The sequence below is a fragment of the Strix uralensis genome, chromosome 13 (assembly GCF_047716275.1).
Source record: "Strix uralensis isolate ZFMK-TIS-50842 chromosome 13, bStrUra1, whole genome shotgun sequence".
In the NCBI taxonomy this organism is placed as follows: domain Eukaryota; kingdom Metazoa; phylum Chordata; class Aves; order Strigiformes; family Strigidae; genus Strix; species Strix uralensis.
Window position 1 is genome coordinate 25,186,496 of NC_133984.1, and position 21,400 is coordinate 25,207,895.

The 21,400-nt window shown below is 54.6% G+C and overlaps 1 protein-coding gene across 1 annotated transcript; it reads right to left on the reverse strand.

The window, feature by feature from the left end:
• Positions 1–10,507: 10,507 nt before the first annotated feature.
• LOC141949126 (maestro heat-like repeat-containing protein family member 7) lies at positions 10,508–14,401 on the reverse strand. Its single transcript, XM_074882358.1, has 7 exons — positions 12,943–14,401; positions 12,661–12,837; positions 12,190–12,345; positions 11,712–11,813; positions 11,231–11,333; positions 11,012–11,071; positions 10,508–10,545 (listed from the first exon to the last, which is right to left on the reverse strand). The coding sequence occupies exons 1-7, from the start codon at positions 12,994–12,996 to the stop codon at positions 10,508–10,510; spliced, it is 690 nt and encodes a 229-aa protein (XP_074738459.1). The 5' UTR covers positions 12,997–14,401.
• Positions 14,402–21,400: the final 6,999 nt, after the last annotated feature.

Genomic DNA, 21,400 nt, shown 5'->3' on the forward strand with positions numbered 1-21,400 from the left:
TCAGAATAATTCCAGTTGGAAAAAATGTTTAAGGTCAGGCTGTTAACCCAACACTGGTGAGCCCACCACTAAACCACGTCCCTAAGTGCCACATCTACACGGTCTGTGGCCACCGAGCACACGAGTGCCCATGGGCTTTGTTTGCTTTGAGCCCCAATCCCTGTCCCCCCCTAGAGCACCTCAGCCTTTTCCTCATCCTTAGTTACCATGGTTCCCCCTGCATCCAGTAAAGGAGGGAGATTTTCCCTAATCCTCCTTTTGCTGTTAATGAATTTATAGAAACAATTTTTATTATCTTTAACAGCTGTGGCTAAGTTGAGCTCTAGCTGTGCTTTGGCTCTCCTAATGCTCTCCTTGCAGAACTTCACTACATCTTTATAGTCTTCATGAGAGACCTGGCCCCTCTTCCACAGGTCATAGATTCTCCTTTTGTTCTTGAGATCCAGCCACAGGTCCCTGTTTAGCCAGGCCGGTCTCCTTCCCCACCTGCTTGTTTTCCGGCACACGGGAACAGCCCGCTCCTGTGTCTTTAAGACTTCTCTCTTGAAGTACATCCAGCCTTCCTGGACTCCCATTTCCTTCAGGGCAGCCTCCCAAAGGATTTTGTCAATCAGTCTTTTGAACAGGTTGAAGTTTGCCCTCCGGAAGTCTAAGGTGGCAGTTCTACTAACCCCTCTCTTTGATTGTCCAAGGATCGAAAACTCAATCATCTCCTGATCACTGCACCCCAGACGGCCTCCAACCTTTACCTCCCCCACAAGCTCTTCCCTGTCACAAGCAGCAGGTCCAGGAGGGCACCTCCCCTGGTCGGCTCACTCACCAGCTGTGTGAGGAAGTTATCCTCCACACATTCCAGGAACCTCCTGGATTGTTCCCTCTCTGCTGTGCTGTGATCCCAGCAGATACCCGGGAGGTTAAAGTCCCCCACAAGAACAACAGCAAGTGACCGTGAGATTTCTCCCAGCTTTTTATAGAAAGCATCATCCACCTCACTGCTTTGGTTGGGGGGTCTATAGCAGACGCCCACAGCAAGATCTGCTTTATTGGCCCTTAACCTAATCCAAACACTCTCAACCCCGTTATCACTGTACTTGATTTCTGAGCTGTCACAGCATTCTCTTACATACAGGGCCACTCCACTGCCTGTCCTTCCCTGTCTGTCCCTCCTGAAGAGCTTGTAGCCATCAACTGGGGCACTCCAGTTGTGTGAGGCATCCCACCACGTGTCTGTTATAGCTGCTATATCATAGTTCTCATGGCCTCAAGCTCCCCCTGGTTGTTGCTCATACTGGTGCATTGGTATAGATGCACTTGAGATGAGCTTATGAATCCAACACCTTTTTGTGAGCGTGGGCCCCATTCCCTACAAGACCCTTCTCAGGTGCTTTCGGCAGAGACCTCCTTCCTCCTGCCCTCGCTGAGCTCCCGCAGTTCTCTGCCGTAGCCTGTGGCGGGTTTCCTTGCAGGGACGTCGCCGTGCTCATCACATCACAGGCTGTCCCAGCTGATGTGTGGCTGGCACATCCCACCCGTGAGCTCTACCCACATCCCAACATGCTGTAGGGATGAAATGCTCTTTAGAGTGATTGAACCGCAGAGCTCTGACAAAACTTCCCGGCGGTGTCAGTGCCACACGTTCCCTTTCCTTTCCCGACTCCCTGATGGGCCCTGCACAGGCTCTTCTGCTGGGCCTTGCCTGGCTCCTCACAGGCAGAGCCCGGCCGGTGCCTGGCCTGGGGCTGCTCCAGCTCCCGCCATCCCTCTGCTCTCCAGCTCCCCGGGCCCCGCACACAGGCCCTGCTGGCACCGGCACCCACAGCCCTTCCTGCAGGGCCGCTCGCCCGCCTCTGCCCCCGGTCAGGCCTGTGCCCGGCGTCGGGGTTGGCAGAGTGTGCGCTGGGGCTGCGTTGGCCCTTTTCTTGGCCAAAAACGCTTCGTGTGACTGAAATCCGGCCAGCACAGCGCATTTCCCGGCTGGAGGCGGCTGCACTGGAACCTTCCTCTGGGGCCTGAGGGACAGGGTCGGTTGGGGGCGGGAACGGTGCTAAAGGGGCTGCTGGCCCCGCCCCCTCCCCTCCAGCTGCCAATGGGCTCCTTTCCCGCCCCTCCCCTCAGGCCGATCCCAGCGGCGGTGGCGGCGGCAGCAGCCGTGGAGGTTGCCGCCGGGCCCGGCGCTGGCAGGGGGGGCTCGGCCGGCAGCGGCGGCGGGGCCGGGGGAGCGGCGGGGTGGGCGGGGGGTGCCCCGGGGCGGGCGGGACGCTGAGCCCCGGGCGCCGGCGGGGGAAGCGGAGCGGGCGGAGCAGAGCGGCTCTCTCGGTGCCGGCGGCGGCGAACCGGCCGCCCTTGCCGGGCAGAAGCTGCGTCCCAGCCCCGCGCCGAGACACCCCGCCCTGCCGCCCCCACAGCCCCGGCCCCGGGAGGGGGCAGCGGGGAAACTGCCCCCTCCACGCCCGGCGCCCTCCAAGGGAGCGGAGCGCTGCTCCGTCCTGCCCCCCCCCCAGCCCCCGCCGTCTCCGGACCCCCGTGGGGACCCCCGGGAGGAGGGAGCCTCGCCCGGCCCATGTCAGGGAGCAGCCGCTCTGGGTGAGTACAGCGGGACCCTGGAACGGCGGCAGGTTTGGGGGGGAAAAGGGGAAAAACAAAACAGAAAAGCGGCTTCATGCCCCTCGGGCTGTCCGGTGGCTCTTGGTGCTGAATTCCCGGGGAAAGCTGAAATGGGGGGGGGGGTGGGGGGGAAGCAGCGGTTTGGGGCTGGAAAGGCAACGTCCTTCAGCACTGTCCTGGTGGAGGAGCGACCCAGCCTCATCTGGCCGTTTTAATTCCATTTTGCCTCTCTCCCTGTAAATCCCTGAGCCCGGGAGGTATCTCCAGCAGGTACCTTTAATTACAAACTGCTTCCGATGGATTCCGGAATGAGACTGGGATTGCTGGGAAAGGCCTGAAGGAAACTGCTCTGCTGCCAGATGGCCTTGGCTGGGCACTGGGAGCAGCTTCCCATCCCTACTGCGGCACGGGGTGAGATATTGGTGTGGGGGAAGGAGCCATTTTATGGTTGAATCCCATCGCTGATGGCAGACAGAGCCCAAGGGAAAAACTGCCTGGGCTGCTCCTGCCACCTCCTGGGGCTTTTCTGTTCCTGGAAAGTGGTGATGATTTCTTGCTCCACACGGGAGGAGAGGCAGTCTTCTGCTACAGCCACATCAGAGGATGATGCGCAGACATGGTGAGCACCGAAGGCTCCTGATCAGCTGGGTCAAGCTGATCTTGACCAGAAACTCCAGAAATCATTTTGAGATTGACAGCAAGGTTAGCAGCAGAGCAGAAAAAGCAGAATGCCTATGAATAAAGTGTTATGCAGGGGACCCCCTGTTTTGTAGATTCCTGTACTGCATTGACTGTGTAACGGGCTGGAGAGCCATTAGCAGGGTCCTCTGAGATTACTTTACCTTCCTGTAGTGTCTGGCAGGAGAGGCTGTGGCAGGGCACATGCTCTGGTTATTTTCTCCTGCTGCATTGAATCTTTAAGGTCATTGCTAAATCTTGGCTCACTTTTCGAGGCTCACTTTTTCCCTCCACTCTTGCGTGCTTTTCTGTTGTTGCTGCTGTTGCTCTCATTTTATATAAAATGATTCTAAGATGATCTTGTTCAGAATGTGACCTGAGCTGCCTTTCTTGGCAGACATCAGTTAGCAACACAGTTTCATGAGGACTTAAAATCATAAATACTGAAGTCTATGCTGTATATCGCTGATCCAGAAGATCAAAAAGAGTATTAGGCAGGCTGAAAAATAAACCTCTGGGCACTTATGTCAAGCAGCTGGGTGTACAGAAGCTTGCTGTATAAGTCAACTGTGAAATAACACATGAAAAGCTGACAGTGAGTGAGCCTGTCATTCATTCTGTCTTATCGTGGCACATGGAAATAAACATAAATTGTAGAAGAGCCTTGCTGTATGAGACCGACAGACTATTTTTATTTTTTTAGAGAGACTGAGTGTGGGAGGAGAGGCCACAGCTCAGACATGACCTGGGGAAAATAATTGTTTTAGGGAACACAAAACCTGGAGGTTTTTCTTCAGTCAACCACTTTCTCCCTCTTGTTGCTTGACAACAGGACTCCTGAGTCCCTGATGTTGCTTCCCTATCAAACAACAGAGGATTCCAGAGTTCCTGGGTAAACTCATTCCTTGCGCTTGCAGAGCTGGTCGGGGCTGCACGCTGAGCAGGACTTGGCACATTTGACTTCTCCCTTGTGCTGCCCTGAGGTTGGGGGCATCTGTTGAATCTCCAGACTCGTTCTGGCCCCTGGAGATGTTGCCAAGTTGCTGATTCACTTGTTCACTTGTTGATCTATTACAATTAAAAATATAAATTGATTTGTGTGGCGAACATTAAAATCAGTAGAAACAGGAGTTCTAGAAATAGTAGAGTCAAATGTTTACATTGATCTAGCATATTGTACGTTGCACAGCAACCACAACCAATGCTGCTATGAATTCCTCTGTATAGCCCTGTACCAAGGCCGAAGAACTGGTCAGTAATCATCTACTAGGTACACCTAGGTACTGCTTAGGTAATTAGATTTATAATTGAAAATAATTCTGTTTAAAGTTGTTATGGAGATGTCTAGACAAAAGTAATTTATTACCTAGAATACATTGTGAAGAATGTCTTAGATGTACCACAACTCAAAGTTAATGAGAACTGGGGAGAATGAACTGTAACAGTTCACAGATCTCTGCCGAGAAACAGTGAAACCAGGTAATAGGTAATTCGGCAGGGGGAGATCACGACCACCGACTCATGGGCCACCGACCCACATTACACCCCAGACCCATTTCTAGAGATTTCTAAGCTTTAGTGCGCAGAATCGGAAGTAGGAGGGGAGTATGATAATGATTTCCAGGAATTATTATGTTTATGTCTGAATACCTAATGAATATGTATGATTGAATACTATATAAGGTGTATGGTTCTTGCGCTTGGTGTGCGTTGTTGGTGAGAGCACTCACCCGTGCACCCGGCCGTTAATAAAGAAGTGTCTGCTTATCTGCATCAAACTGGTGTCGACAAGTTCTGTTATCCCGCTTTTAGGCGACAGAGAGAGGTGGTGGGTGCAGGCACTCACAGGGCCCTCAGCCTGCCGGGGGCTCTGCCTGCTGTGGCACTAGTTGGCAGAGGTGGGAGAAGAGCTCTGAGACCGTCTACCCAGCCTGACTCGCCGGTGGTTAACGTCATGGCTCAGTCACCAGCTGTAGTTGTCTGATTGCAGGGCAGCCTTCAGCGCTGTTTTACGCATTAAAAGATGCGAGGTCAGTTTTGGCCAGTGTGTATCTGCTAGGCTATGCAGTTTTAAATTGAATGAAAGCGCCTCTGCTCTTTTTCTTGAGAATTTTTTTTTCCTCCCCATGGAGCTTTGCTGCGCTCTCTCTCTGCTCTGTCACTGGTAACAATGCTGAGTGATAAAATGCCTCTTGCCTTGGAAGTCAGGTCTAATGACACCAATTTTTAAACCAGTTTGAGCTCTTCAGTGGAAGAAGAGAGGACAATGATATGGCAATCATTAGTTTCTTGTTTCCCCCTAATCTGGTAGAATGTGTCTTATGGCCTTTGCTAACTGTAAGCACAGCAGCAAATAGTGATGGGTGTATCGCATTAGGATCTGCCATCTCAGTGAACATATTCTGCTTCCAGACGCCTTACACAGGTCACAAAGTAAATTAACATCCAACGGCGATACATCAGGATGGTGCGGAAAATCCCCTCCTCCCTTTCAGAGAGATGATCCAGGCTGTTCGGGACCTTGGAGCAGGAGCTGACTTTTCCAAAGTCCAGCAGTATCCCAACCTGCCCGTTACTGAGCAGGCTGCTGTGTAAAGGTCAATGAACTTGTCTGCCCGGGTTAGTTGGAGGGGCCGTACAGGGACCAGCAGGTGGAATGAAATTCAATCTATACCTCTGTGTGCCGAGGGTGGCATTTCAGCTTTGCTTCCCGTGTTAGAATGCTTTCTGTACCTTGGAGGTTTGGTTTTTTTCAGTTTTCTAAGTTTGCACCCCGCCTCCCCTGCAGGATACATCCCATCTCAATGTGCACAGGTTAACGGAATTTGGAACTGATCCCAACCTCCTGCTCACCGCAGGGCTGGCTTCTAACAGCCGTAGGATGTTCACAGATGGTAAAGAAAGGTAGGGGACATCTTCCTGTTTTCAGAATTTTGTTTCCAGTTTGGTTCATCACCTTCACAATGTTTATGCGAGGAGCTTGGACATGCTGGAAGGCAGGACTTTGGTTTCAGGAGGCATGTTGGGGCCGTTGGTTTAGTCCTTTACTGGTATGAAGACAAAGACTTGTGAAAAAATCATACAATAAAATAGGAAAAAATCCCTCATTTATCTTGTTAACTAGTTACTTGCAGTGTGGAAAAAGTGCTTTTTTTCAAATGTCAATAATCTGTATAGTGGTAGTTTGTTCTCGTCTCAAAGGGAAGAAACAATTGTCTGGTTTATACTGACCTGGTTCGTCTGCCTTTGTCATGCTCCCTGTTACATAGAAGCTCTCTCAACTGTTTGCTGCCAGGCTTCTTTTTTCTTCTCTTTTCCATTAAAAAATCTTTATTCAGTTAAAAAATCTTTATTCAAAGCGTATTCAGTGCTTGAAATCCTTTTAGTTTTCTTTTTCTTTTCTTCCTCAGGATGATGCCGTGGAATTAACTTGTTATACGGTCCCTTAGGAAGTAGAATATTTTGGGTTCTCTCGTAGACATAACATTGAAAGAGAATTTGGAATTCCTCTGATGTTGATCTCTCAGAGGATTAGGATACACACATGATGTGTAGGAACAACTTCCAAGAGCTGAGGCACTTTTTGCTCATTTTATCCCTTCCTTTATTTAACTCTGTTGTTCAGCTGTGATTGTTACTTTCTTCAGTATTATTTTCTGATTAATTTTCATAATTATTAGGAATTACCATACGTTCTTTGTGAATCCAGACAAGGTGCAAATGGTAAAGCTGAAGAGTTCTTTCTGTGACACTGTCAGGAATCACAGGAGAATATTGTTAATATTGTTAATAACCCAATAAACTCCCAGTGCCCCCTGGTTCATCCCAGTTCATCCCAGTGCCCCCCAGTGCTCCACAGTGTATCCCTGCTCTCCCATGTCCCAGGGCTCTTGGACACGCACCAGGGCTTGCACGGGGCTTTGCACAAGTCCCAGGTGTTGCACCTGCATTTGCACCATCCCCAAACCTGGCACACGCGTTTGTACAAGCCTGAGCATTGCACAGGCCTTTGCAGAAGTTCTGAACTTCGCACAGGCCTTTGCACATGCATTTGTACAAGTCCCAAACGTTGCACGAGCCTTTCTCGAGCCCCAAAGCTCGCACAAGCCTTTACACAAGCCCCAGCCTTTGCACACCCACTTGCACAAGCCCCACCGTTATCCAACCCTTTGACCCCCGCCCAGGGGAGGGCAGGGGTTGGGGTGGACACAGGGTGGGACCAGCTCCACTAAAACCAGCAGCTCCCAGTTCCGCCCCCCCTCTTTCTCCAGTTCCAAGTGCCCCTCCCTGCTCCCACTGACCCCCCCCCCCAGTCCCAGTGTCCCCCCGGCCATGCCCCTTCACTTGGCCCCGCTCCGGCTCTCCCTTCATCACCAGCTCCAGACTGCGGTGATGCTGCAGTGGGTCTGCTCCTGCCTCGCCCTCGGTGAGCAGCAGGGGGGTGGAATTTGGCAATTTGGGGTGGGGGATTGTGCCCCAAATCCCCCTGACCCCCCTCGGCCACCCCCTCCTCCCTCCCAGAGGCCTGGGTCCCTTAGGGCAGCGCTGTGTACAACACCCCTCCCCTCCCCCCCGATGGGAGTTTTGGGGTGCTGGGGGGAATGGGGACCCTGGGAAAGGGGGTTCTGAGGGGGTGGGTAGCCCTAAGTGGGAGGCCCCCTTCCCCCCTCTTCCTGGGTGCGGGGGACCTGCAGGGCAGCGCTGCGCCTGCAGCAACCTCCCCTCACTTGAGATGTAGTTTAAGCGGGCACCCAAGAGGTGGCAAAATCTTCTAATCGGTCACTATACGTGTACGAATCACCACATAACGCTTTAATTCTCATCTGGGGACAGAGACATTGTCTAGATTTTCACACATCACTGAATTTCAGAGACCCTTTCCTTCTGGTACTCTGCTCGTTACCAACAGGATTGCTTTTGTTTGTGCCTTCTGTGCTCCTTCCCTGAGGAAAGAAGGGACCCACGTGTGGTGGGTTGATCTCAGCCAGGAAGAGCCCGACCCAGGGATGGAACAGCTGATTTCAGCGGCGGCCTTTGGAGCAAGGACAGAGGTGGTCAGGGCCGTGGGAAAGGAGGCGGGGAGGAGGGGATGTGGAGACCACCAGGACAAGAGAGAGAAGAGAAGGAGGCACTAAACGTCTGAGTGTAACCACTGCAAACGTAAATTCAACAACAAACTGTTTGTTGCAGAGCGGAGATGGAGCCAAGGGGTGACATTCCCCAACACAGTGCTGCCCAGACGCTCACGGACACAGGATTTCTTAAAACAAGCCCATTTATTGGGTATTTACTTCGGGTGGATCCCTCCTGCGCTCCAAGCAGGAGGAGCATCACAGCTGTGAGCGGGTGCAGAGGCTGCGCGGGAAGCGGGGACCCGGCTGGTGTCCAGCTCGTCACGCCGAGGGGCAGAGGAGGAGGCACAGCACGTTCCCCATCAGGTGCTCCATGGTCTGGAGGAGAAGGGAGAGGAGGGGCGGCCGGTAGGTTCCAGGGAGACTGTTGGAATCTTGGGGGGAAAAATGGAGAACTGGGGGGCCAGTAGGATCTGGGCAGGGGCTAAGGGCGTTTTGGAGGGACTGAGGCGGGGGGGGGGGGGGGGGCAAATGGGGTTTGGAGAGGTCACAGGGGTGATTTGGGGTCCCTGAGGGTCCCAGGGGTACCTGACCCCCCCTCCATGTGTCCCCCCTCAGCAGGTGCTGCTGCCTCAGGTGTACCCTGAGAGGGTCAGCCCCGACTACCTCCAGTACCAGTGCTGGGAGGCACTCCAGGTGCTACTGGAAGTACTGGGAGGAACTGGGAGGGGGCTGGGGGTCACCAGAAGGGGTGCTGGGAGGGGACTGGAGGGTGCTGGGCGGCAGCTGGGCGTACTAGGAGGGACCTGGGGGGATTGAGAGGTAACTGGGAGGGAGGCAGTGTGGGCATGGGGTACTGGGAGGTAACTGGGTGGTAACTGGGAGTACGGGGATGGGTTGGGGGGCACTAGGAGGTAATTGGGAGGCAGCTGAGGGCTACTGAGAGGGAACTCAGGGGCACTGGGATGACCTGGGAGCACTGGGAGAGGACTGGAGACACTGGAAGGTGGTTGGGGGCCACTGGGAAGAGTCAGGGCAGTGCTGGGAGAGACTGGGAGGTAACTGGGAGGGAGGTGGTGTAGGTGGGGGTAACTGGGTGGTAACTGGGAGCACTGGGCAGGCGCTGTGCAGACCCTGACAGGCGCCCTGGCTACCTGGGTGGTCCTCCAGGCTGTGGGGATGGAGGACGGTGATGCCACCGTCACCGGGGCCACCCTCACCTGGGCACTGTGGGGTGAGACCCCCGAACCCCCTTTTCACCCCAAAATCATCCATGGCCCCACGATCCATGTTTCACCATCAAATCCCTCAATTTTACCACAAAATTCCCGCATTTGACCCCCAAATCTCCCATTTTTTACTCCCAAATCTCCTACTTCTGATCCCAGAATTTCCCAGTTTGACACCAAGTCAGCCTCAGCACCTCCAAAAATCCTATTTTTCATCCCAAAATCTATCTTGAATCTCAAAATCCCACAGTTTTACCCCAGAATCTGCACCAGCACCACCAAAAGCCTCCCTGTTTTGCCCAAAATTCTCTTTGGACCCCAGAATCCCCCAATTTGACCCCAGAAAGTTCTAGCAGCTAACCAGTGCCCAGTCAAAACCAGCCCAGCTCCCCAGTACAAGAGAGGATTTTGGTGCTGGGACAAATGGTGACATGCCAGCTTGGCGCATGGGTGCCTTTTCGTGCCCTGAGATGTCTCGGGAGGGGCAGGATGGGCTAAAGCTTCCCTCCTCCTCCTCCTCTCCGGGCTTTGTGGTCTCGTGGGACACCCTGGGTCCAGGTGTGCAGTCCTGGGGGCAGCAGCAGAGGCCAGGGGGGACCCTGCTCAGCACACTCAGAGTGGTCCCCGTGGGAAGGACGCTATGGAGTCCCAGCGGCTTGTGGCTCCAGCTTTATTTAAAAAAAAAAAATTCAGTACAGCCTTTTTCCAGAGGATTTGGTCTCTCCGAGGCTCACCAGGGCCAGCAGAACAGCGACCGCAGGCTCCATCTTGATATCAGCCTCTGCTCTGTTGTCAGGATGGAGACGGTCTCGGCTGCCAGGGACCTGACGGAGAGTTCAGTGTCCTTCCTCAAGGGCAGGAGCGCTGTGAGAGAAGGGAGCAGAACAGACATGAACCCCCACTGCCCGTAGGGACCCCCAGGACCTACCTCCAGCCCATGCCAGCCCCATCCACCTCCTTCCCTGGCCAGGAGGAGCCGGTGAGACAACCAGAGCGGCTGAAGCTGCTGCTCAGGAATGACCCGTGTGCCCCCGACACACAAAAGAGGTCAGGACTGGGCCAGGCCACAGTCATTTTTTTGTTTGCCATACGAGCTAGTCTAGAGTTGTGTGTGCCCTCAATGAGCCCGTGTATTGATCTGAGCATCACAATGTGGAGTCTGGACATCATCAGCCTCCTGGCAAGGGGAAGGACAGAGACAGCTGTTCTTTCCCCACAAATTCCCTTCCTTTCTGGTGAGAAAACAAAATTCCTCCAATTTCAAGACCTTACTAGAAGATATATGCTAACCTATGTGTTGGGACACAAACAACTTTCTGAAACTGCTCTTGAAGAAAACCTCCTGAAACTGCTTGTCTGCCCCTGGAGCGTTTTCCTGGAGCGGGGCTGGGCACAGCAGCACCTGCCCGGGCTCTGTCCCCTACTCACCGTTGCAGATCTCCCACAGCCTCTCCTGGCTGAGGATCCTCCGGGACCGCGCAGCAAGACCTGGGACACAGAGCTAATGTCAGAGCCCTGCTCCCTCTTGGCAGGGCTGTCCCCCAGCAAGGACAGCTCCCGAGGGCAGTGGGACCCAGCAAGACCTCCAGAGGGCCCACCAGTGGGGACTGGGGCTGGGCGGCCAGAAATGGGTCCCCAGGGACTCACCGATGAACCTGACGGCCTCCTCTCGCACGGTGGCCTGAGGGTCCTTCAGGTAGGGCAGGCTCTGGCACAGATATTTTTTCACCCTGCTCCTGTTGTGCGTTATCTGAGGGAGCACAAGGGCACGGGGCTGGTACGGACCCTCCACAGCCATCCGGACCAGTCCCTCCTGCCAGCACCCCTGCTCCCTCCCAGTGATTCCCGTCTCCCAGCCAGGAGCCCCGTGGGGCTGAGGGCCAGAGAGAGCCACAGGCAGAGGGGGCTGGGGGTGCTGAGACCCCTGCGTCCCACTGCCAGGGCCCAGATGGGCCGGGGTCTCCTGGACAAGAGTCTTTGGGGGCTGCGTGCTTGAGGGCAGGGAAGAGGATGCAGCTGGAGCAGCAGGGCTGGAGCAGGACAGAGATGCAGAGCCGCACAGCCCTCCCCAGGGGCATGGTGGGCAGCCCTCGTCCAGCCAGCCCTGGGCTTTGGGGTTTGTCCTCACCAAGCACTCTCCGATCAGGTGTGTCTGGCATGTCTTGGCCATGGAGCTGAGCCTCCTCCAGCCCAGGAACTCTGCACAGGCAAGGAGGGTGTCCCGGGAAGCCTGTGGAGAAGCAGAGGCTGGGAGATGGCACCAGAGCCCAGGGAAGGAGACCTGGCATCCTCCTGCTCTGGGCCTGGCTTTGAGCTGGGGGGACAGGGTGATCCTGGGATTGGATCCCCCTTCATTCCTGGGGCCATCCCACGCTCTGGGAGCAGGAAACTGTCTGTGCCAGGTTCTCTGGCCCTGCTCATGGTGGCGCTGCAGGGACCCTTCCTGTGGGCCGGGGGGGACCCCACCTCCCTATCAAGCTCCGCAGCAGTGGAACCAGTGCAGCGGGACCCTGCAGTGACACACAACCCCACTGTCCCTCACTCCCAGGCCACCCCCGTAGTGTCAGCACGCCCTTCCCTGTGACACCAATTGCTGGTCACTGCACCTTGGCCACACTCTCGATCTGGTCGCTGGTATAGAAGAACAGTGGGAGCAGGACACTCTGCACTGTCTTCACCATTTTCTTCTTGTTTCTCCCCACCGCAGTCTTTATCACGTCTTTGAAGAGGCGGATGGAGAGCTCCCGCAGCCGGCTGGACTCCTGGCAGGGAAGAGGACAGAAGGAGCTCAGCACCCTGCCCATGGGGAGCAGGGACGTTAGCGATGCTGATGGGGGAGGAGCTGCTCCAGGGTTGGATCCTGAACACAGGAGCCGTCGGCCAGATCTGCAGCTGCAGCTCAATGGCCCCAGAGCCCTGGAAGGCCCCGGAAGAGGAGCGGGGAGGGGAAGAGCCCCAAAAGGCTACACAAGAGGAGCAAGGGGGGGACCCCTGCCCAAATGCTTCCCGCATGGCCGCACTGAAGGGCAGCCATCTTGCACCCATCGCCTTGGCTCAGGCTCCCATGGCAGCCTTACATCATTGAAGAGGGGCAGGAGCTTCTCCACCAGCCTCAGGGAGATGAGGTTGGCCTCTTCTCTCTTCATGTGACCCATCACGTTGATGAACAACACCAGAGCCTTGGTCTTGACATCGGCGTTGGCATCCGTCAGGGTCTCCAGTATGTCAGGCAGCAGCACCGGCAGTTTTCTGGCCTGTGTGAAACACACCGTTGCCTTTTTGTGAAGTGGTGAAAGACACCCCCCACTGCCCCAGCCCCCGGCTGCCGATGTGGCTCCCCTTGCCGACCCCCCGCTCACCGTTTCAGGTGTTTTCGAGAGCGTGATGAAGCCCGTGAGCACCAGTGAGAGCATCACCGGGCTGGGACGCCTCAGGTACCTCTGGGCTTTGTACAGGGCACTGAACTCCTCCGTGTCAATGTCAGCACAGGCCAGGAGCTAAAATGGAGACAGTGGTGAGAGACCAGCAGAGCTGCAGGGCTCCCTCCCCCCCACCATCACAGTCCATGGCAAGTGTCTCCTCTCCCCTTGAAGCCACCTCAGAGTCCCCATGTCTCTGACCCAGGACCAGCAACCGCCTTGACTCTGGTTTCTGCCCCTTCCCAGGGTCTCCAGGCTGCAGAGCTGGGCAGGGGGATGCAGGCAGGGCAGAAGGCAAAGTGCTGCCTGTGCCAGGACAGGCTTGGTGGGGCCAAACCAGCAACGGGTGGGCCTGACCGTGTGGCACAGGGGTCTGGCTGGTGCTGAGCAGGGGAAAGAGGAGGAGAAGGAGGAGGAAGGCAGAGCGCTGGGGCTGAGCGTGGGTCACTCACAGCCAAGGGGTAGATGCAGGAGTCCTCCGTGGCAGAGCTGAACACCTTGCGCAGCCGGCAGTCCTGCAGCACGCCGAGCAGCTCCGACAAGACGGTCCACAAAGTCTGGGGCACGGAGATCATCACCTCCCACATGGCCATGGCAGCGCTGCGGAGCCAGAGCAAACTCAGTCAGTCGGGCTGCCTTGGCTCCTCCGGACCCCGGCCCTGCCCACCCCCTCATTTCGGGGTGCGCGGGGAGGCAGGAGGAGCTTGAGCTCTTCCCCATGGGGCAGGGGCTCTGCTTTGGCCAGCTCTGGCTGAAGGGGGAAGCGTGGTGGGATGGAGAGCCCTGCTCCTCAGGGATAGATATCCCGCAGTTTTCCGTGGGTCTGGCAGCCAGAGTCTCTGGGCCACTCTCCCCATGGGGATGGAGCCCTCAAGGCTGTCAGGGTCGGTACCTGTCACACGCTGGAGAGATGTCCAGCAGGGTCCTGACCACCTCCCTGGGGCTCCACCTGATCAGCAGTAGCAGCAGTGAGTCCAGGCTGCGCCGGGCCGGCTCTGCGCAGATGTGCTCCACGTTTTTGTGGATGCATCTGATAATTTTTGGCACCTGGAAGGGACATGGGTAAGGATGGTGCTGCCCTTCCCATCCCTGCCTGCTGCCTTTACATGGTTTTGGGTGCCCGAGAGAGCCGAGTTAGGGCAGGAGGGAAGAACAAGACTTGACACATCTTGACACGGAAGGACAATCCAGCCACGGGGCACTTACATCGCTCATCCAGGACGCAGGGGCTCTCACGGCCATGTCCACGACATCGCTGCCCATCTGCCTGTCATGGACGTCGTCTGCTGTCATGGCCTCGATGGCCACGAGGAGAACATCCATCCTCTGAGAAAGCCGGAGGTATTCGCCAAACACCTACGGGAGGAGGGATGGGGGGGGGAAGATGTGTCACTTCGAGCATGCCGACAGTGCTGCATGGCTGAGCAGCTCAAGCATCCCAGGGACCCTTTGCTTGCACAAGCCGATGCCACAGACAAGGGTCCCGGTGAGGGGGGAGCTCATTACCATTGTCATGAGGCTGCTGTCAAGCGAAGAAAGCAACCAGGTGCTCTCAGAATCCCGTCTTTGTTGGAGCTCTGGGTGCTCTGGATTCTCCTCCAGCAGCGTCTCACCTACACGGAAACAAGGAAGAGTCAGTAGGACACGCCATCTTCGCCAACAAGCCTCCCAGACAGCGAAAAGAGCTTTAAATGGCACCATGCCGAGGAAACGGGGTCCTGGCATCGAGCCAGCCCCGGGGAGCCCTCTACTCACCGATCTGCAGCGGCTGGACCATGGACACCTCGTGGGGCTCCGGCGGAGAGCTGCTCTCCTGGGGAGCACCCACCTCCTCCCAAACCATCCTGGGGCTGCTGGGGGGTCTCTCTGCCATCCTCAAAAATGAAGAGGTTGAGGGACAGTGGGGGGGTTCAGCTTAAGGTAAACACCGGGGGCGGTGGGGAAAGACGTGGGCTGTGCTCAGGAGTCTCCTCACTGTGCTCCTGCCCTGTCCCTTCCCCGTCTTGTCAGACACTGCTTATATAGGGTGCCGTGGGGTGACACGGAGGGGTGTCACAAAGGGGTGTCACAAAGGGGGCTCACATTGTGATGTCACACAGGCTGGGTGGGGCAGGGGTTCCGCTGCGGGGGGTAGGGACCCAGCTCGCCACTGGGCCATGGCTCCTCTCGGGGTGCCCCCAGGCCCCCATCATGTCCCCTCAGGACCTTCCTGTACCCTCAGGCTCGTCCAGGAGGGTTCACACACCCTGACACAGACCCCGGACCTTCTGCTTTGATCCCGACAGAAACACTCCAGACTGCCCCATCTCTCCTTTGCACTCACCTGAAGCGTTTGCTCGCCTGTGTCCAGTTCTCTCCCACACTCACAGAGTGTCTTTAATCTGCTACAACAGTGTCCTGGTTTCAGCTGGGATAGAGTTAATTTTCTTGAGCTGGGAGGGGTACAGCCGGAGTGCCAGGCCCAGACTGGCCATTGGAGTGTTCCATATCCCGTGACGTTATGCTCAGGATATAAAGCAGGTGTGTTCTCTCTTGCTTCCAGTTTTGCAATGGTGGGATCTTCTGTCGGGATCGCTGGCCGGGAGCGGGCTGGGTATTGGTCGGTGGGTGGTGAGCAATCGCCTTGTGCATTACCCATTTGTACTTTCTTATGATTGTTTTATTTTGTTACAGTCACTAAACTGGTGGTTTTTTTATCTCAACTTATGAGTTTTCCATGTGTCCCTCCACTCTCTTCCTCCATTCCCCTGACGGAGGGAGGGTGAGTGACTGGCTGCATGGTGTTTGGCTGCCGACTGAGTTCAGACCACGAGAGTCCTTTTTGGCGCCCAGCATGGGGCTCGAAGGGTTGAGATAATGACAGATCTGGTCAGTGTGTCATAACAGTTTGTTAGAAGCATTCCTTATATTGGCTTATCAATTGCTGGGCATAATGTCGGTCGCTTGTCTCCTCAAAATTTCATCACCTCATTTGCTGTGCATAGTCCCCCTGCTGCTGCTCACCACCCATGGGAGTTGGATTAAGATTTTTGTTTTGCTGTACTATGTAACACTGATTTATGGCACGATGAAGTTGTCGGCCCTGAGGCTACTTACAACTGTGTTTGAGAATTTGGGGAATTTTGAATACCCTCGGAATACTGAGACTAACGTTGTCGTCTTACTGCTGGGAGCCGGTGTGTTCCTGCATGGGTTCAGGCTTTGTTCAGGGTTAAGCAACTATTTAAGAGTATCACCGAGAGATCTACCCCAAGGTTGGAGAATTATGAGTGGCTGGGGGTGTGGGACAGCATGGGCAAGTGCCCAGGACAGTGGGCACCTCCGGTGTATTGGAACTTCACTCCTGAACAGGTGCAGAATCCCGAAAAACTAGTAAACTATTTGGAAAAGGTATGCTGTCAGCCAGGTAATTCCAGAGAGACACAGCTCACTGCAACGTGCTGGCGCCTGGCCCGTGCCTGCCGAGTCAGTGTGCAGAGGTGAAAGCCGTCCAGCTGGCCTTGGCTATCGCTGAGCGAGAAAGGTGGCCAGTGCTCTGTCTCTGCACTGACTCATGGGTGGTGGCAAATGCGCTGTGGGGGTGGTTACAGCAGTGGAAACGGAGCCACTGGCAGCGCAGAGGTAAACCCGTCTGGGCTGCTGAATGATGGCGAGATATTGCTGCTGGGGTAGAGAACCTGGCTGTGAAAGTATGTCGTGTAGATGCTCATGTAGCCAAGAGTCGGGCCACTGAAGAACATCAGAACAACCAACAGGCGGATCAGGCTGCCAAGATCAAGGTGTCTCAAGTAGATCTGGACTGGCAGCATAAGGGTGAACAATTTCTGGCTCGCTGGGCCCATGACTCCTCAGGCCATCAGGGAAGAGATGCAACATACAGATGGGCTCGTGACCGAGGGCTGGACTTAACCATGGATGTTATTGCACAGGTGATCCATGAGTGTGAGACATGTGCTGCGATCAAGCAACCAAACGGTTAAAGCCCCTTTGGTATGGAGGACGATGGTCAAAATATAAATATGGGGAGGCCTCGCAGATTGATTACATCACGCTCCCACAAACTCGGCACGGCAAACACTATGTGCTTACAATGGTGGAAGCAGCCACTGGTTGGTTGGAAACTTATGCCGTGTCCCATGCCACTGCCCGGAACACCATTTTAGGCCTTGAGAAGCAAGTCCCATGGCGGCATGGCACGCCAGAAAGAATTGAGTCTGATAATGGGACTCATTTCCGAAACAGGCTCATAGACACTTGGGCCAAAGAACATGGCACTGAGGGGGTGTATCACATCCCCAATCCCAAACCAGCCTCTGGGAAAACTGAGCGATACAACAGGTTGCTAAAAACTACCCTGATAGCAATGGGGGGTGGAACTTTCAAACACTGGGACGTGCATTTAGCAAAAGCCACCTGGTAAGTCAATCCCAGAGGATCTGCCAACCAGGCTGGCCCTGCTCAGTCAAACTTTCTACATGCTGTAGATGGTGATAAAGTCCCTGCAGTGTGCATTAAAAATATGCTGGGGAAGACCGTCTCAGTTATTCCTGCAGTGGGTAAATGTAAGCCCATGCGTGGGATTACTTTTGCCCAAGGACCTGGGTGCACTTGGTGGGTAATGCAGAAGGGCGGGGAAGTCCAACGTGTGCCTCGAAGGGATTGGATTTTAGGTGAAAAGACCTGATGAAAACACTTTTTGTTCTTCAAACACAGCATTTTTTTTCCCTTTCTCCTATCACAGTTCTCATCAGTGTAAGTGCTGACCGAGAGCACAGTGTTACCCAAACAGTTTTAAAACTCACAGTGCTGATACTGTATGTCTTAGCTGCAAGACCTCACACAGCAGTCTATCTCTGCACTAGCAGCACGTGCACTACCCAGGAAAAATTGCTTTGCTTACTTGTGAGAAAAAGATCTTTTGTTTCCAGCAGCAGACACGTGGTGTTCAGGCACTAAATACTGCGCATGCCTCTTGAAGAGCTGAAATCAGCTTCACTCCCTGGAAAGAAGGGAAGAGTAAAAACATGATGGAAATTAGAACTCAAAGACTCTTTGCAAATCACAGTGAATCACAAGCATCCTTCCTTTGCCCGTCCCCCCGCTGCAGAAGCCACGTCAGGACTCGGCTGGGAACATTTGTTGTGATGACCTGTTGGCTTCCTCCCAGCCACCAACGCATGTGGCTGGATTAGGCTCAGAATACTTCAACCAGGGAATCAGAAAGCTGTTGTAAACACTGGCATCAATAATACAGATTGTCATTTAAAAGCAGAGCACATAAAAAAAACCTCATAAGGGAAGATTCTTAACGGCCTCTTTCACATACACAGTATTTCTTTCTGTGGAGGTAAAGCAAGCTGAAAACCACAGGAAACAGCCAGGAAGAGCAGAAAATTCGCTGCAGTAAATACACAAATTGCAAAGCATGTTCTAGCTTGACCTCACACATGTTTTAAAATAAAGACTTAAGAGTATGCAGTGTGTATAGCGCCAGCTTCTTGTTTTGGCTCTTATTCCATACTGGATTAGCAGGGGAGAGAAAAAAAACTGCTTGAAAATACAAATTTCACCTAAGGAGAGCTGTGGGTCCAAATTTTGCCTCTTCTGAATCACAGGTACCGAGGGATTTCTGCCAGGCCGAGCAGCTCCAAACGCATCTCCTGGCTGCGCTGGGTCCATTGACCCAACTGGGAGGGGCTGTTCAAAACCTGCCCCAGGGACCCAGAGATTCCCCAGCGGGCGGGGGCGGGGCTGTGCAAATGAGGGACCCCAACAGCCGCTGCCACCCCCCTGCCATCCCCCAGCCCTCACAGCACCGACGGCTGCAACACACCAACCCCTCGCGGGGTGACGCCCTCCCTGCTCACCTCGAGGGCACGAGCTCTGGGGACAGCACGGGCTGGAACCCGGACACGGCGTCCTGGCTCCTGGAGGTGAGATGTGCACGGTCATCTCCCGCTGAGAGAGGAAAAAACGGCATTAGAAACCCTCCACCTGACACAACAACAGCTTTAACTCAGTTAAACCAGACACAGAAGATGTTTCTATGAACTTCTGACCCTAGTTTTTAAGAACAATACACACTTTAGACTACTACGATTAATTGGAAGAAATCACACTAGATAATCTGAACGGCACTTGAAAGAGGGTTTAATATTTAGGCAAGCTGGGAGGGGATTTTGTCAGCCAGGAATCCATCAGCGAGCACTTGGATCTTTAAGGGAACCCCGTTTTGTAACATTGAATGGAGATTTTAAATTATAAAGCCATTCAGTCCAAAAAGGAGGAGATTATTCACTGTGTACTAGCACACAGCTATTCGTATGCACACTACTTTTATTTTTAAAACAAGTGCCACTGAACAGCATTCCAGATGGAAGGCAGATGTGGGTAATCCTTCCAGAAATATTGGCAGCTCAAAGCAAATGTCCTCCTGTCCCACAGAGCATCCCCAAAGAAGACTGAGCTCCCCAACAGGTCTTGCCCGGCTGCAGTCCTTCCCCAGGAAACCCAAAGACAAACATGATGCTGTCACGACACATGGGGACAGCGTGGGACATGGGGGGGACATGGGGACGGCCCCACATCAGGACACTGGGACAGCTGGTGGCTCCCAACATGCGTCGTGATGATGGGGATGAGCTGGTGGAGACTGGGGACATGGCGGGACATGGGGACATAGGGAGGTTTACAGCAGCCCTGGGTGACCAGGACAGGCTGGTGACATCCCCCAGGGGGTCCCAGGGGAGGGGACAGTCTGGGGGTGGTGTCCCCCAGACTCACGTATTTCTCCAGGTAGAGGCGGGGGTTGTCCATCAGAGCCTCCACCATCCCCATGAGGTAGATGAGCAGCACCAGGTTCTTCTGCACCACGTTGACATGGACTTGGGGGAAAGGGAGACACCAAAAAGTGTGGGGGGAGTGTCACAAGGGGCACCTCACCTTTGCGGACACACCCATGTTCCCCTACATGTTGGGGACACCCCTGGGGCTCACCCCCTCCCAGATGAAGGTGCTGAAACGTGGAAGCACCTGGTAGAGACCGGGGTTGGTGGCGATGCTCTGGAGAGCTTGATGGCGGGGGGGGGGACACACATGGGCATGTCACCCCAAGGGACAAGGGGACACCCCAAGTGATGTGGCAGGGGGTGGGGACATGGTGGGGGGGCAACAGGGACCCATGAATATGATATTGAAGGTGGGAGGAGAGTGAGAGGCCACCAACCTGAGAGGTCAGTGTTGAGTTGGGGACACCAGGATGTCCCCAAAAAAGAGGTTGGGGACCCCCTGAGATTTTTGGGACACGGAGGGGACACTCACGGCGCGTTTGGCCTGGCAGGAGCCCACGCAGGCCTCGGGGATCTCCTTGTAGCAGAGCTGCTGCTCCACCCACAGCTCGTGGGCGCCGCGGGGTTTGAGGCGCAGCGGGGTCCCCTGCAACAAGGGTCCCTCCTTCTCCTGCCCTGGGGGCACCGAAAGGGGGGACACGGCCACCAGGGGAGTGGGGAGCCCCCCAAAATCTCAACAGACACCCCATCTGTGCTACAGACCCCTCTGAAGCTCCCCAAGTGCCCGCACACAAATGCGTTTCAGTGTGAAATTGGTGGATTTTGGACAAAAAAGTTTTGGGATGAAATTGGAAGATTTTGGGCATGGCATGAATTTTGGGGTGAAACTGAGAGTTTTTTGGGTACATGAATTTTGGGGTGAAATTGAGGGATTTGGGACATGATGGAGTTTGGGGTGAAAAGGGGCAATTGTGGGTACAGGGGGATTTGGGGTGAAAATAGGGGATTTGGGGTACAGGGAGATTTGGGGGTGAAAATGAAGGATTTTGCACACAGGGATATTTTGGGATCAAACTAGGCGATTTTGGGATGAAACTGCGGTGTTTTAGGTGTGCTGGAGCAAATTTTGGGGACAAAGTGGTGGATTCTGGGGGTGCAAGATAAATTTTGGGCTGAAAGCAGGAGATCTGACATTCAGAGTAGAACATTTATGGGTAGAAATGGGGGATTCTGGAGTCCAAGGAGGATTTTGGGGTGAATCTGGGAGGCTTTGGGGGTGCTGGAGCAGATTTTGGGGTGAAACTTGGGGATTTTGAGACTCAAGATGGATTTTGGGGTGAAAAATAGAATTTTTGAGGTGCTGAGGCTGATTTGGGGGTCAAGCAGCAATATTTTTGGGGGTCAAAGTGAGATTTGGGGATCAAAACTGGGTTTGATGGTCAAACGGGGGAATGCTGAGGGAAAAGTGGGGCATTTGGGGGTCAGACACGGATCTGGGGCATAGGGCAATTTGGGGCTGAAAAGGGGGGGTTTGGGATCGGGGGGACTCACCCCGCAGCACCCAGGTGAGGGTGGCCCTGGTGATGGTGGAGGCACCGTCCCTCAACCCC